The sequence below is a fragment of the Pangasianodon hypophthalmus genome, chromosome 2 (genome assembly GCF_027358585.1).
Source record: "Pangasianodon hypophthalmus isolate fPanHyp1 chromosome 2, fPanHyp1.pri, whole genome shotgun sequence".
In the NCBI taxonomy this organism is placed as follows: Eukaryota; Metazoa; Chordata; class Actinopteri; order Siluriformes; family Pangasiidae; genus Pangasianodon; species Pangasianodon hypophthalmus.
This window is the reverse complement of record NC_069711.1, coordinates 31,913,704-31,931,438: the sequence shown is the minus strand read 5'-3', so window position 1 is coordinate 31,931,438 and position 17,735 is coordinate 31,913,704. Positions and strand designations below refer to the sequence as shown.

General features: G+C 38.1%; 2 protein-coding genes across 2 annotated transcripts in view; one reads left to right on the top strand and one right to left on the bottom strand.

Moving 5' to 3' along the window:
- Positions 1–1,785: 1,785 nt before the first annotated feature.
- cobll1a (cordon-bleu WH2 repeat protein-like 1a) lies at positions 1,786–15,691 on the bottom strand. Its single transcript, XM_026933472.3, has 11 exons — positions 15,613–15,691; positions 12,816–12,956; positions 12,505–12,703; positions 11,503–11,719; positions 11,033–11,083; positions 10,354–10,457; positions 9,708–9,941; positions 7,548–7,656; positions 5,887–6,076; positions 4,291–5,550; positions 1,786–2,630 (listed from the first exon to the last, which is right to left on the bottom strand). The coding sequence occupies exons 2-11, from the start codon at positions 12,902–12,904 to the stop codon at positions 2,606–2,608; spliced, it is 2,478 nt and encodes an 825-aa protein (XP_026789273.3). The 5' UTR covers positions 12,905–12,956; positions 15,613–15,691; the 3' UTR covers positions 1,786–2,605.
- scn1lab (sodium channel, voltage-gated, type I like, alpha b) overlaps positions 15,687–17,735 on the top strand; it is a 54,034-nt gene continuing 51,985 nt past the window's right edge. The window contains exon 1 of the mRNA XM_034309719.2: positions 15,687–15,786. The gene's annotated coding sequence lies outside the window, so the exon portion shown is untranslated. The remainder of the gene's footprint in view (positions 15,787–17,735) is intronic.

The window sequence follows — 17,735 nt, the reverse complement described above, 5'->3', positions numbered from 1 at the left end:
AAATGTCTATAGTGGACCAATGATGCCACCTAGTGATCACATGCAAATAATTAAATAAATAAAGTCATACACAAATGAGTCAAGACACAAAACCCTTTAAAGTACTTTTATCAGGAAGGAAATCAAGTAGAAATAAAAGCTCCACTGGTAACACACATTGATAATACAATACTGTTCAATAGCTCGCATGTAGCTATGCAGGGAACAAATGACTAGCACTATATTAACACCTACATCACTACTATTAATTATTAATGATTACTGGGTAATTAATCAGTAAGTAATAATGAAATAATAGCTTGGTAGTTTATTATGAACTAAAGTTTATTATGAGTGTTACACATGTCCTGAGGAACTACTAGCTAACTACAGATTAATGCTGCATTTGACTTACCTCGGAAATTATGCCATTTTCGGTTATGCCTTTGTGCGTTTGGGCTACAAAGTGGGAAAACAACATGGATGCCTGTTCGTCTTTTGTTAGCAATCAGCTAGCCAGCTAACTGTGATGAGGAATATATATTTTTTTCTTAAAAACGGTGATCTGTACAGTCAGTGTTACAGATTTAACAAACAGTTATATCTGTATGTTGATTGATCTAAAGCAAATAGTTGTATATACAGTATAAACCATTTAAAGAAAAGAAGTGCTGCTTTGTTTCCTGTTCCTGTCGTGTGCAGCCATGTTGATTTGATGTCACTAGCTGAACTTGGAGGATCTTGGAGTTGAGGGGTGTTTGGTTTTGTTATTTTTTCTAGTCAGACTAGCCTACTCCAATGCTTCAGTAACTACCATATAAATGTTTAGGCCCTGTATAGTTTCCTGAGAGTTATTGAACAGTATTGTTAAGTGTTACTGCTGATTTTGTTACATGAATCAGTTCGTGCTGGCGAGCCTACGATAATGGAGGCAGGGAAACAATTCTGTAAGGCTGATGTTTAAACATATACTCCATCCAAAATATATATGTAAAAATGTATGGTATGGCATGTATGTATGGTATGGCAAAACAAATGGTGGCCAACTCATTTCTTATAGCAGGGATCTGCTAACCATTAAAGTAGAATGGTCTGGTTTGAATACTGGGAAACTCTCTTGATGAGTGACATCTTTGATGTGGAATTAAATTTTTGAAAATCTACAGTTGCTTTGGAGGTGGGTATGGGTGGGAAAACTTTTTTCCTTTTTTTTTTTTTGCCATCTTTCAAAATCTCAGGAAAGCTAGAGATTAATGCTAAACTGCTAATCTAAAGGTTTCTGTAGTATTTATCTTATGTATTTGCTTACTGCGTACTGGGTAATGACCAAACGCAAATGTAAAAAAAAAAAAAAAATCATAAATTCTGCCAAAAATCTGACATTTTTGGCCAATTTTATGGCTAATTCTAAAATAATTTATAAATTATGTACAGCTCTGTGCCAGATTCAAAAAGACTGGAATGTGAATACTACTACTACTACTACTACTACTACTAATAATAATTATTATTATTATTTTCAGTTCTGGATCAAGTTCAGCTCCCTGTGTGGAGTTTATTATTTTTATTATTCCTGGTCAGGGTGGTGGATCTGGAGCCTATTCCGGGAACAGTGGGCACGAGGTGGGAATACACCCTGGATGTCAGTCATTGCAGTGTGCCATTCACACACTTACTCACACTTAAGCTGAATTATTTATTATAAATATAGTATAAGAGAATAAGATTGATATTATGGTCTGTTATTCATAATAAATACAGTAAAATTGGCACATGAATAATAATGCCAAATAAAATGTAAAGATGGTGAAACCCTTGTTTGTAAGAGACTAGACAGTAAAACTTGAGTGAATGAACAAAATGCTATGGTTTATTCTTGTGGACAAAATCATCTTCTGGATGCTTGGTTTCTTCTTCACTGGGTTTAAACGATACTGCTTGCACACCATCATTAGCAGCTCAATATAGCAATCTGAGCTTTGATTTCTACTGTATTTTCTTATTTATAAAACATGTATGTAGAAGGGTTTTGTGTCTTGGGGCATTTTGGAGAGCAAACATGTTTTGCTGCATAGAAACCAAACACATTACTGAATCTTGCTTAGAGCATTAAAAAAAGAAAAAGAAAGAAAGAAAAAAAAAAATGCCTCCGCTCCTGAATTCAACTCAACTTACATTATTTTCATTTAAATTTCAAATACAGCACAGGGGGTACATTTATATGTATCCTTTGGCTATTTTTAAAAACCATAAGCATAGCAGAGAGTAGAAAATTGGACTGAATCCTAGAGTGTGAATAATTTTTTTTTTATAAGTGTGTAGCTGAATTCCTGCTTAAAATAAAGAGAGATACAAAACCAGATGCTTAGAATGTTTCATTTACATACAAAACAAAAATATCACTACTTTGATTAGATATTTCCTAATTGTTTGACAATTTATGTCATTTACCAAGATTATACCAATTATATAAAGAATAGAGTTCAATATAAAATAAAAATAATATAGTAATAAAGGCATCAAAATCAAAATGTAACTAATTAATGATATAATACAAGCCTGCACTTCTTTACATTTCCAAAACAACAAAATGTGATGTGTTAAAGCTTCATCTCAACCCAGATCTTCATACTTGCTCCAAATTCTTCAACCTGTGGACACAAAAACACCCTGTATAACTCAAACAATACATAACAATATATAACATTATATTCCAATAATATTAATGATTTGATATTTTAATTATTTAATTGCTTCATTATTTAAGCATAAGCATCAGAAATTTAAACTTTGAATCCTAAATTAATCTCCCATTACAGTAAATGATCAAATCTTTCAGAATTTCTGTGAAATGGTGATGCAAAGTAATGAGATTACACTGTCATGTTTTTACTTTCAGGCATTTTTATGAAATAAGTATAAGTACGATGCGCCACTTTGCTGTGGTATGAGAGGAATGAAAGTTTGTAATGTGCTGTTATTGGAAAATAATCAACTTCAGGATGGCAACAGTAACTCTGCTTCATGTCAGGTCACATCATGCAAGCCAGTCTTTCATTATTTTCCAATAACAGCACAACTCCATGAGTTTAATTTCTCACATTCTCACTGTCATTGTACATGTGATACTAGAAATAAACTCTGAAGCACAGTAATGGGATGACAATAAGTTATTTTTAATGCTCTCTGCCACACACACAGACACACACAGACACAGGATATTGACTCTAAATGCAGTTATACAGGATATGGACTGCCTCAAAGGTGGAGCTTCCTCCTCACATAAACATACACAAACACACTTCCATACACATAGAGGAAGGAAGAAACCACTTGTATATACAGGACAGAAGTCAAGCAGACACTATTATGACCATGACATGTCAATCTATATGTTCTACTTTTGAACACACACATAAACCCTGCCTAGAAATAAATAAAACACAACAAGCGTGCTGTTTTATAACTACACATCCAGAAGTGTTTTATCCTCTTATACCTCAGCAATTTGACGTTTACAATTTGTTTTTATTTAAGAACGTCATACTTTCTATCTATTCATAGCCATATTTAATGTTGTGGAACATCCGTGAAACAAGTTAGTGCCTGTTATTGCTTAAATTAACAAGACAAAAAAAATACACCGCTTGTCATGTCACCATGAAACCACCCTGTGTAAGTTGTTACTATTGGAACTAAAGTATAAAAGAATACTACAATGGCTTAGAAACACTTTTGACACCTAAAGCCCCATAAAATCTCCAAATGTCACTCACTAGATCAATGATACTTTCCCAGTATGCTACGCCATTGCTTTTACAGACATTGCTAACTGCTTTTGTAACACTCTACTGCATTTTATTTTTAGCACCAAAACACCCAAACTTTTGTTAGTCACAGACATTAGTTGTAATTAATTTACCTTGCAGGTGGATAGCTAAGTTTCTGGTCAGCATGTTATTCTCTTATTTGCATATCAGACCATGATTGCTTTAAACCAATCAGGTGTGCCTATTTTTATGACATCATATACTCATTTGTTTGTGAATCAGTTTTTCAATGAAGTATTGTAGAAATCTTGGGTTAAAATGATTAATGTGAATTTTAACGACCCAAATTCTAATCTATGTAATCAGCCACTGAAGAGGAGTTAACCGTTAAAAAAAAAAAAAAACTGACTTCATTTTTTTCCCCTTAATATTTTTAGACCTTGATTGGTGCCACAAATTCAAACTGTATACCATTCCAGTTAAGTCTGCATATACTGAAGTAAAAAAAAAAAAAAAAAAAAAAAGATGACATGTTTCTTACTTTGTGCGTGAAAAGGAACTCCAGGCCTGCCTCCTTGCCCGAGTTGTCAAGACAGAGGGCGGAGCTGTAGAAATGGGCGGGGCTTCATTGCAGGGACCTAGGGACACTGGAATCTTAGAAATGAACTCTTGCGAGATCAGGTTTTGGAAATAGAGCTTTTGAGAAGAAGTGTGTTGAGAACCGACACTTTGAGGATGCGGAGTTGGAGAGCTGATCCTTCTTGCAGATGGAATTAAAGGACAAACGCCATTTCCAAGACTCTGAACTCTCCGGGAGACAGCCAAAGCAAATAGAGATGCCGAGTTTGGAGAAGAAAGCTCAAAGCTGGGGTTGAGTTTTGATTTTGAGACATGGGGCAACATAGACTGAACTGAGTTGTGTTGGTGATTATGAGGATTGGATTGGGAAGAGCTTGTGAAAGGTGTGTCAGAGTTGGAGGAGTGGCGATTAGAGGAAAGATTTACATCCCGGTCGGGGTCTCGGGTATATACGGGGTTAGATGTAGGGTCGTGCTGAGGGTCATATCTGGAGGGATTTGGGTTTTGGATAGTGAAAGTGTCTGCCGTTTTGACTTCCTCAGCTTCCTCTTTCCCAAAACTCTCAGTTTCCTCTAGATTCTGTGTCTCAGTATCTTCCCCTTCCCAGCATACAGGACGTTGTGGTGGTGGTGGTGGAACATCATCCACCATTTCTTCATTAAACACTTTTCTAGATGACTTTACTTTTGCTTCTTTCCCATCATGATCATCGTCATCATTGCTTAGAAATCTCCTTCTCCTTTCTCTGTACAACTCTATCCAGTCTCTCCCGTCTTGATCTTCCATCCTGTCTCTGTCCTCTGGGAGGTGTTTCTCTGCATCTATGTTCAAATTTAATTTCCCATATGCTTCTGTGATACCCAGCTCTTTATTTGTTTCCTGTAATTCTAATTCATTCTCAAATTCAGCATCTGTTCTTTCAAGCATCACTATCTCCTTTGTACTCATTTCTATCTTCTCAAGCTCTCTGTATTCTGAACTACTTTCCTCCAGATTTCCTCCTGTATCTCCATTAATCGTCTCCAAAGTCTCCATCGTGAGGAGAACCTCGTATTGTCTCTTGCATTGCGGTCTTCTAATCGGCACCACAGTGAAGGTGGTGAGGCCGTCTCTCTGAGAGCCGTGTCTCAGCAGCTCACAGCCAGGGGGCACCACAGGATCACCATCCAGAGATCCAGACACTGCAGGACTGGTCGATGCTGGAGGTGAATATGTGACAGACCTAAAGAGAGGAGACGAGGAAAGGGCAGGATCAATGAAAAACAAACCATCAGGAGAGCTGTAAAATGAAGCAGCTAGAGAGGCTTCCCAAAAGCTTCACAGCACAAAGATCACTAGTTAATCGTAAAGCAAGCATTACATTGAACACACTCTCTCTCTCCGTCTCTACCAGTGAAGATCCAAACTTTATGATGCGTCTTGGAAACTGTGCCAAATTCAATGGAGTGACTGCAAATTTCCCCAAACTAACGTAAAAAAGTAGCAGCTGTGAATTGAATAGCATATATACAATTTAACTCACTAGGAGCCAAAAGGATTGAGAATTGTGTTGAAATACCGATCAAATGAGACGTCTTCCTGCTCCATGGTTTTCATTCTGTCAATAAATTCAGACAGGACCTCTGTAATTAGGGGGGATGATGGGCCGGACAAGCAGGTTGATTTAAAATTGCTTGATTGGTTGAAACTGGCTTCAGTAGAGTTGTCCTCTTCAGCGTCCTCTACAAAAGATCCTCTATATGACCTTTCTGATGAGAAAGAACACACGAATTTGTCCTTACGACCTTCCACCCTGCGTCCGACCTCTTTCTCTTTGAGCGCATTTATTTTCCATCATAAGATAAAACATAATCCATAGCAAAAATACATATCATAAATTGACCAGCTGTATAACTCAATTATTTGTCCACTTCCCTTTTTTAAAAAATTAATATTTCCTTTTTATTGATGTTAATAATAGACATGGCGCTGAATGTGGCACACAAAAGTGACATAAATATTTAGAAAAAGGAAGAAAAAAAGAAAAACATTGACCACATGGCAAGAGCTTAAAGTACATCACAACAAAGATGACATCTAAAAAATAGAATAGAAATATTTAATTAACAGCAAACAGAAAAGCAGATAAATAATTATTTATTATAATATAACATGGCTCTGTTTTAAGTGTGAAATATAGAAAAGGTTACAATGACAAGGTGATATTAGACCAGAATAGAGGATCAATCAATATTTAATTAAAGAAAAATATCAATAATTGGTGAAACAGTTGCATGTCACGGCTTAATTACTTCTGTTACTGATTAACTGTTTAACGAAATACGGTGATATTTAGAAGGCATTTTGAAGGCACTCATTTTATATATTGGATGTACGGACAAAAATAACAAACTAGGTCATCAATTGTCTTCAAATGAGCCTAAGATCTGATTCATGAGGTTACAGTGCTAATGTTAGCTAGCCAGCATAGTTTCATTGTGGTTAATTAAAAACATTAAATTTACAGTTATCAGGCAACTGTGTAAAATGGGTCAGAGTTTTTGAAATTACAAGGAATAAAGGCATGATCTCAAGATAAGGGGCCGAAGATTCTGGATATTATATATTATATATCATCATATGGTTAATATAGTGTAACCAAAAAGAACAGACTGTCATTCATTACCTCATGACCTCAAAATGAATCGCTTATAAAGATGTGACATTAATGACATGTCAAACAGTAACAGCAGTAACAGTGCTGACCATCTACGACTAGTTACTGTCCTTTTCAATTCAATTATGAGGACCAGAGTAAGACAGCCAAGCCTGATCCTGGACCAGCTTCTCCGACACACACGAGGCACACAGAGCAGCCACAGGATCGATAACATGACTGACACTGACACATACATGACAGAAAGGTGACAAAGCTGACATAAAGAGACACAGAGGCAGAAGAGGAGGAGGAGGAGGAGAGGGGATCTGCCCTTCACCAGTGAGCTGGACAATAAGACAGAAGCAACAGTGATGGAGCCATGTTGTCTCCTAAGCACCCCCTCCTGGCAGGACAGTGTCTGCACACAAGCACAGAGGCAAGCCAACACTTACTGAACATGTCTTCCTGGAGTAAGTAGAGTCTCTGACATTTCCCTTTCCGTTACATCAGCTTTTAAAGTAGTTCCATAAATATATGAATAATGTACTGGTGTATAAGAATAACAGTGGGGTAGCATGTACCTTTATCAGAAGTGTCTGGCAGGGAGGGGCTTGTGCATGGAGGGGGCGGAGCTCTGCGTTTGTTCCTCTTGAGAGATGACTCGGTGGACGAGACGCGACTCAGCACACCCTGAATACACACACACACACACACACACACACACACACAAAGTGTCTGTGATCAAAGTAAATTTCTATTTGGATAAAATATTTGCGACACATTTGCATGATGTCCCCGCTCCCAGTTTCTTTCCTTACACAAATCCACATATTATCTGGTGTGATATCACATTGTTAGATCCTGAATTTAATTACAAGATAGTTATTGTGGCATATTGTGGCTGAATGGACAAATCCCCACAGCCATGCTCCAAAATCTAGTGGAAAGCCTTTCCAGAAGAGTGAAGCTTATTACGACAGCAAAAAGGGACTAAATCTGGAGTGGGATGTTCAACAAGCACATATCAATGTGAGAGTCAGGTGTGCACAAACTTTTGGCCATATGGTGTATAAATAATTAGAACAGTTCAGATTAACCAGTCTCCTAATGATTGACTGTCTTTTATTTTAAACAAGCTCTGGGTAAAGACAGTATGCACACAGCACCAGAGATGCCCAATTTATCTGAGGCCATGAGTTAAGCTTCTTGAGATCTATTTCATCGCCAGGAAATACTTAACTAGTGGCAAATACTGTATATTAAAATGAATGAGAAATCAATTGAATAAGATCATTCTGGCCACAGGAACCTACACATGGAGATGACTGATAATATTATCTGGCATCAAGACATTAACAGCAGATCCTTTAAATCATGCAAGTTGTGAGTCCTCCATGGATCGGACTTGAACACGTTGAACTCTCTGTCACGTTCCTCAAACCATTCCTGAACAATGTTTGCAGTGTGCAGGGCACATAATCCTGCTGAAAGAGGCCACTGCATCAGGGAATACTGTTGCCATGAAGGGGTGTACTTGGTTTGGAGCAATGTTTAGGTAGGTGGTATGTGTCAAACATCCACATGAAGTCTATGACCCAGGGTTTCCCAGCAGAACATTGCCCAGAGCATCACACTGCCTCCACTGACTGGCCTTCTTCCCATAGTGCATCCTGGTGCCATCTCTGCCCCAGGTAAGTGACACACACGCACCCGGCCGTCCAAATGATGTAAAAGAAAACGCAATTCATCAGACCAGGCCACCTTCTTCCATTGCTCCATGGTCCAGTTCTGATGCTCACATGCCCATTGTAGGTGCTTTTAGCAGTGCATAGGGGTCAGCATGGGCAGCAAACTGCAATGCACTTTGACACCTTTGTATCATAGCCAGCATTAACTTTTTCAGCAATTTGTGCTACAGAAGCTCTTCTGTGGGATCGGCCCAGACGGGCTAGCCTTCACTCCCCATGCGCATCAGTGAGCCTTGGGGCCCATGACCCTGTCGCCGGTTCACCGGTTGCCCTTCCTTGGACCACTTTTGGTAGGAACTAACCACTGCATACCGCGAATACCCCACAAGACCTGCCGTTTTGGAGATGTCTAGCCATCACAATTTGGCCCTTGTCAAAGTCACTCAGATCCTTATGCTTGACCATTTTTCCTGCTTCCAACACATCGTCAAGAACTGACTGTTCACTTGCTGCCTAATATATCCCACCCCTTGACAGGTGTCACTGTAACGAGAAAATCAATGTTATCCACTTCACCTGTCAGTGGGTTTAATGTTATGGCTGATCGGTGTATATTTTTTTCAAGGCCATGCCTTATTAAAAAATAACCTCAATGCCACCTCAGTAGTTCTGTAGATGTCTTTCTAGATGGGAGAAAAATTTTTCAGACCTTTGAGCTTGTTCAAAAAATTTCAGGAATAGAGAAAGAAACACCAACACTGATTTAATTTCCGTCTGTATTGGCATAGATTAGCCCCTGTGATGGATGGAATTTGCCTTGCTACTGATGTGAAATTAATTCGGTTCAAGGCTTATGTTTAACAATTAACTTCAATTTTTGTTGAGCTATACACTCTTACATGCTAAATCTAGAACCTTTAAAGGTTTCTTTTCCTCTTTGGGAACCCAACAACAGAAGTTTCCCTTATCAGAGAGGATTTCTATCCAAAACATCCAAAAATATGATAACATGCTTTCACTCACTGTTGTACGTTTCTGTTCATGTCTACGCACCTGTTTTTCATTATCGGTGGACGGCAGTGTGGCTTGTTGACTAGAGTTCCGTTCACAGGAGACGCTCTGGGAGCCGAGCATGCTGGGAGGCTGAGGCGCCCTTCTCTTCTTGGGCATTTCGGAGGACGCCATGGACGTGGCGGAGTTTGCTTTGGAACAGCCCTTTTTGTTTGCATGCTCATCTTTCAGCACCAGAGATGTGGCAGTGCTGATGGTGTTGGTGTTGCTAGCAGTCTATTGTCACCAGGAGAAAGAGGCAGATAAATTAAAAAAAAACAAAAAAAAAAACAGGGTGGAACAGGAAACAGGAAGCAGCAAAGGCTAATTAGATGTCTGAAGCGGATACAGAAATGCCCAAAGGAACACCCAAATTCCGCTTTCATGTTTTTTAAAATAATTGGGGAAACAAGATGATCAAACAGTTGACGTTCATTTTAAAGCATGCACGACAGGAAAGGCGATATACACAGTATATGTGACAGGCAAAATATCTGCTCTGTACAACTGAACACATAGTAAAAAGGTGCACATGTGAGGTGACTCATGCAGCAGCTGTGATTACATTTAATAATGCACTACAATTCATGGTGAGCCACAACATTAAAGTTAAGCTTCATAAATTAAGAGACAACGAGATCTAACAGACCTCTTCAGCTGATTTCTTGCTTCTCCTAAACAAGCTGAGTAATCCTCTGTTCTCTTTCTCTCCCAGGACTTTCTCCTGCATCGCCAATTTGTCCTTCTTGCAATCTGGAGAGACAGAAATAAAAGCAAACACATTGCATACAGTAAAATGTGCGTGTAACTGAACAGGGATACATTTTTCATTTTTGGGTATGACTCGAGGTATGTACTCAAACACTAAAAGACATGAAATGACGACTTTCAGGAAAAACTGCACGCCGTCATCTTTAATTAAATATATGTACATTTCTATCAAGTGATATGACATAAAGCAGTGATGGCAGTTTTCTAATCAACATAATTGATTATAAAGAAATATGCAAACCACTGAAGGACAGTGGTTTAGTTTAGATCACACAAGTTCTATTAATTAACTGCTGTTGGTATCACCTGTGGGGACTTATATTAAGTCATCATTTTAGCAAATTTTATGATCATTTTGAAACACTGAAGCATAAACTTGATAAACTTTCATCATTAAAACCTAGTGAGTGTATAACTTTGTCATCAACTGGCAGAAAAGGGTTTGTACAAATATATCACCCGCCTCTATGGACGTATTTTTTTGGACGTATTAATGTTAAATTAATATATATGCATAGACGCTTTCAGTAAATCAGGGCCATAGTGTGTTTCAGTACCTTTATGAGTATGAGTCAGTGTTGCTTGGTCAGTTGGAGAACTTGAAACAGCTGTGAAAGGATTAAAAAAAAACAAACAAAAAAAACCTTTTATTTACAAAAAGTGTCGCTTAAGACCAAAATAATGAAGCACTAAGATCTAGATCTAAATCTGCACAGCTAAGGCTACTGGAACTTTCCTCTATCAAAACCTTTAAGGATGTTTCCACCTGAGAAACCAGGACTACTCCAGAGTAAGTTCCCCCCCACCACAGTCCAGGAACTATAGGTGTGCTTATGATAATTACTCATTGGTCAAATGCTAGCTTCTAAAAACATACTAACCTTCCAAAATATATATATGTTTCACGAAAAATGTTTCCCATCAGTCCTGTTATTTTACATAGTGGAAATTCAAACCAATTGAGGAACTTTTTAGTTCCTCCACAGGTTCCAGAACTTCTCTAGAATATACCTATGACAAAAAATACCTTTCGCATACAGGTCTCTGATGCCATAGTCGTTGAGCGTTTTCGTCAGATCCAGCGGCTCTTCTGATTGGCTGTCTCTCAACAACACAGTGGTTTTTGGATCCATCTCACACTTATCACACACAGCTGGCATTAACTCGGCCAGGGGAACTCTGGGACTGACTCGCACTACAGCCTTATGGGACTTCCTGTAGTTTATCAACAGACGCACTGTGGCCTGGGAGTTTAAAATTGTTAGGAAAAAGAAAGATGGATAACAATTTAACTAAGGAATAAAACACAATGGGGCGTGCTGTTACAGGAAAATAATCAGTGATAAACAATGCACTGCATTAGTTAGATAAAAATAGGGTTAGGGTTATTTGCCAAACAAATACAATATTTATATTTATTAATTAAACAAAAATGCCATCCTTTTTATCCATTTATAGTTATATTTAATGTTGTGGAACGACATGAAATGAGCTGTTGTTTCTCTTTTTTTTCTCTAACGAAGTTAATAAGACAAAAAAAACAATGCAGCTTGTCAGTTTATCAAAAAGAAAAAAAAAAACCAAACAGAAAGCATAAAGTCCTCTGTCCTGAAGACTCCTGTGGAATTAAACTTAAATTTACAGCTTTAACCTTCTTTTTACAATCACTGACAATGGAGACTCCTTCCAAAATTGTCAAATAAACCTCAACACTTCACTATATCAATGATTATACTTTCTAATTTGTTAGATAACAAACATGTTTTTAATCCCTTTATTACAAGACTCTGCCAGACAAGTCCCTATGAAGGAGTTGTTGCTATAGAAACGATAATGTATTATAAGGTGTGCGTTTAAAATAAACCTCTGGTATTGTTATTCAATGGGTTTTGACCAATCAGAATTGAGAATTCAACAGCATGGTGGTATAAATGAAAATAAAGGACTACATCAGCGTGAGACATACAACCAATGCAAGATAAGTCAATGCAGATGAGGAAAAGTATTGTTTTGCTTCATCTCAGCTTACCACAGGCATGTTCGGGGCCTTTCTGTTGTCACTTCCTTTAGGTTTAAGTACAATGAGCTCAGCTTCCAGAGAGCCAATCAGAGAGCTGGGCTTGAATTTGAGCTTGTTTTGATTTGTGGAAAAAAGCTCAATCACATGGTCTGAGGGGTTCAGGTGGTACCGGGCGCACAGAATGACCAGCACGTCCATCACTGGTTTACTGTAGGAACACACACACACACACACGTTATCCCATGGTGTCTGCATTCCACTTGAGTTACTCATTAAATTCCTTAACACATTCTTTATCTCTCTCGCTCTTTCTCTCTCACCTGCCGTGCACTGTAACCGTTCTCTCGTGTCCCTCTGGGAGCAGCACAGTCAGGGTCAGGTCCCTTTCAATCAGATCCTCCTGCTCCATATCTGAGTCAGTGTTTGGGGACAAGTATCCTGAAATGTCTACAGTTTGTGTCCTATTGAAATAAAATGTAAATATTTTTCATATAACTGAGTAATACGTCAATTATGTATATTCAACGATATTTGATTTGCTAATTATTGATGCAAAACTGCCTTTGCAGTGCCAATCACACCACTGATAGCATAATATGTATTGTGTTTTGTGAGCCTGCTGTTCATTTTTGGAGGTTAGCAGAAGTTGAAGCTAGAGAGTTAAACTGTAAACAAATACAGCTGCTCTACTGAGTGTTTCATCCAAAGCCACATTACCAAAAACACATTCATTCATTCATTCATTCATCTTCAGTAACTTCTTTATCACAGTCAGGGTCACGGTAAATCTGGAGTCTCTCCTGGGAACTCTGGGTGTGAGGCGGGATACACAGTCCATAACAGGACACCATGTACACACACATTCACACCTAGGGGCAATTTTTTGGGAGGTGGGAGGAAACTGGAGAACTCGGACACGGAGAGAACATGTGAAACTCCACACAGACAGTAACCAGAGGTCAGGAATGAAGAGGGGACCCAGGGGTTGTGATGCTACTTGCTGTGCCTCCATGTCATCTTTACCAAAACACAGAACTCTTGAGTATCAACAAGTGTTGCTTTCTCAATTTACAGGCAACATGACTGACACTTTGCTTAGCCTCATTTATTGCATTTTTTCTCCTAATTATGGAGCCCGAAGTGCCACAGAAACCACAGAGTTCCCTCTGAGCAAATATTTTATTGAAACTAAAGGAATGTGAGGCCAAAATTTACATAAAATGTGCCGCGTAAAAATCACTGACCGCACCTTTAATGGTGCCATTTTCATAATTTATGCAGGTCATTCTCAGAAATGACACATGACAGGTTCTCTAGTTTGCTCTTATATACAGTTTTTGGTCCATATTGTACAGTCACAGTTACACTACATACATTAGTGTACTTCTTCTAGCACTTCAGTGAGCACAGAGACAGTAAGCAGAAAGAAATCTTCCACTGTGTCCAGTATTAAAGCTCTAATACAGTATTAGCGCTCTATAAGAGGGTGGTTTTTCCACTGCAGAACAGAGCTCATGACTCACCGGGAATCTTTTAGCACTAAGCAGTGGAATGTAAGTTATCTTTCATCTGACTCAAACCCTTCACACATGTATAATATACCAGAGCACTGGGGCTGCATGATATGGACAAAATATCACCTTGCGTTTAGGCATTACTCCTAATATATTAAACACACAACGATGAATGCTTGACATAATTACAAATTGTAAATCATTTCGACTTAAATCATTTCTATTTCTTGGAAGTGAGACTGGCCAAGATGACTATAAGATGAATCAGATGTGTTTAAGCATGGAAAAATCAGGCCGTGTTAAAGTAGCCCTGCTCCTGCTTTTGCTTTTTGACTTGATTTAAATAACAACTTTAGGTGTGTGTGGGTGTGTGTGTTTTTTTTTTAAATAATTACTTTAATAAATGAAATGCACAAACTCCTAATATTCCAATATCAACTGGTTCTGAAAAAATGTAGTAATCATTTTTAAATAAATAAAACAGTTTATAAAATATATAGCAAGAAAAATTCAGTAATGTGTTTAACCTTAACTGTTTAAAATGCATAAATACTTTTAAAATAATTCTTATTGGTTTCCTATTATTTCAAATTCGTAAGTGTTTATGTAAATATTTACTTTATACTTCATGATACAGTCCTATGCTTGATCACTGTTGCTTGTATGATATTTTAAGAATTAACCTGTGCATGTTGATTTAAAAAAAAAAATACAAAACAGAATACATAACTTACCCAAATACAATAAATAATTTAAAATAAGACTAAATGGTTTGCAATAGTGAGTAGATATTAGATCATAGATTATTTAAGGAAGCTCAAAAAGCAAGCAGCACAAAAACACTTGCATTCCTATCTTTCTTAAAAATAAAGAGAATGTTATTAATAGTTTTGGGTGCGACTCGCGCTGTGGAAGGGTTCCACGGAAGTGACGTCACCGCTATTCCCCTGGAGAGTGTGTCACAAGAAACCGTGATCGCTAGCAAAAATTCACATCTGTTCACACCCTGTGTGTGTGTGTGTGTGTGTGTGTGTGTGTGTGTGTTTTCGGGTCAGTGGTATCCCAGCTGCGCATTTATTTCGCGCCTCGCGGCCACAGAGTCACGCACCACCGCGCACCACCGCACACACACCGCACACGCCCCGCGCGCGCCGTCACCCGTTGAAAAAAAAAAAAAAAACCAAACACGCGCACCTGGTACCAGTCTATGCACGCGCGCTAATTACTCAAGTCTTGGTGTTTTAATGAGTTTATTTGTTTACTTATTTATCTGAGGCTCAGAGGCAGTAAGTGCACAGGTTAGTCTTTATAATCAGATTAAAGTCTCGGAGTTTGTCCAACTCGTGCTTACGACCATTTCTTTCTTTCTTTCTTTTTATTTATTTCTTTTTTTATTATTATTATTTAAAACAGATCAGAAACAACATGAATTCTTGTATTTCAAATTTTGGTAATTATACATTTCAGACACAAGTCATGTTGAACCTCCCAGCAGGTTAGTTGCATCAAAGTACAAGATTAACTATAAAACACACACACAACGTGTAAAATCACACATAGCATTGAACCCAAGCCGTTTTCTGGTGCTTGCTCATACACTTACCTCTCTGCTCGCCTGCACTGCGCGTGACCCTTTCAGACTTCTCCAGTCAAGTGTGTGTGTGTTTGAGAGAAGAGAGGCAGAGTGGTAGTGGCATGTTGGGTAATCTGCTTTGCTGACAGCACCTTATGGACCTGCCCAGTCCTGTGACATCAACAGCTCTCTTTCCTGTGTGTGGTAAGTGTTTTTTTTTTGTTTTGTTTTTGGCTACAGCTTTAATTTAGTTTAGTTTAGTGGACTATTTGGGTATAACCTGGAGTTTTCAGACACCTCCTGTCAGTGTGTGTTTGTTAAATAAGCCATTTTGGCTTCATGCATTTTGTTTATATTCCTATTCAGTAGGTTCATACGTGTAAAACACCAAGTTTAGAACTTTGTCTCTTTTGCACATTTACACATTTACCTGTTTAACAGAACACATCTATCTGATCACGTCTGAATGTCACCTCTGATATGATCACTTGGTATTTTTAGTGAAAACTCGTTCGTTCTGGACATTTTGTGTGTTAGTGTGCCAGATGATGCCGGAAGCTTCAGGAATGTGGCAGCGAGTCACACAAGAGATTAGTAAGCTGCTTACCCTTACTGCCTTATCACATACACAGAGTGTGTGTAAGTGGACAGTCCGTGGTATACTTTAAACTTGTTTTATACCCAAATTTGTACATACTGTCCAATAGTGCTGAAAAATGTTATTGCATGACTTGTTTACCGATGTTAATAATACACATTAACAATAATATCAACAGATCTATTTTTATACATATCTATACTCTCAGAAATAAAGTCACTGGAGTGGAGACTTTTGTACCTTTAGTGTGTACCTTTTACCTGGACAGGTGGTTGTAGTGTATATTTCAATGATTTACTCTAAAAGCTAATGAATGGTGATCCTTAAGATCTAATTAGGCACCATATATTAGGAATAAAACACTTGGGGGGGAGTGCTGTTATAGGAAAATCATCAGCAATGGAGTGGTGTGATGAAGCAGAGTTCCTTTTACCACCCTGAAGTTGATTATTTTTCAATATAAGTCACAAAGTGTTTTGTTCCTCCTATACCACTGCAATGTGCCAACTCTAACACATCATGCTTTTTATCCATTTATAGTTACAGTTAATGTTGTGGACCGTCTCCAAAAAAAAAAAAAAAAAAACCCAACTACCTCCTGTTATTACTTACTTACATTAAAACAGCTATAAAATACTATAAAATATAAGGTTCCTACACTGAAACAGATATGAAATGCAAAGTGCCTGTAAATGGTAAAATACAGGGACTTTTCCCTTTCAAAAACTGTGGGGTGTGCAAACTTTTGCACTTGACTCTATACAGATTGTGACCATTGTGTGTCGTTAACAATAACAGCATGATTAAGCTGCTTCAGATTCTTACTATCAGCTGAACACACACGCGCACACACACGCATTTCATCAAACTGGTTCACGAAGGAAATTCCGCTGCATGTATTTGTGTCAATAATATGACCTCACTTCCTGTCGTTTCAGGTTATTTTGCTCCCACAGTAGGCTGTTTACTTTACACGTCCCCCAGCTAGCTGTGAACTCAACATAGGAAGTACACAGTCTGTGTGTTTGCATGCGTGTGTGTGAGATTGTGAACATGTTTATATACACGTGTGGGTTGTGTGTATGTGCATGTGTGCTGTTTGTGTATGATGTGCATGTAAGCGTGAATGGAGTTGAGGGTGGTGTTTAGCACAGTAACTCTAATGAAAACACATGACTCTGTGTGTGTGTGTGAGAGAGAGAGATTGACAAAAGGTTGTGTTTAATAAATCTTAAGTAGATTCTAACGTTGTCAACAAACATTTGCACTCTGGTTTTTGTTTCAATTTTTCTGGCCCTGAAATAAGCTCCTCCCCCAGCTGGAACAGAGCTGCTCAGATCTGCTTCATTCCCTAAACACAGCTCAAAAGGCATCCAGTTTTTTTTTTTTTTTAAGGAAATAGGAAAATTCGTCATTGTTTTCACTGCATTTGCTCTCCGGCAACAGAGCTGGCTCTAAATATTACAAACTGCCGCTTTAATGGTAGTTTTTATGTAAGGAATAAAACTCTTGAGGTTGTGCTGTTCCTGTCAAAACTGGCACTTTGACCCAGTTT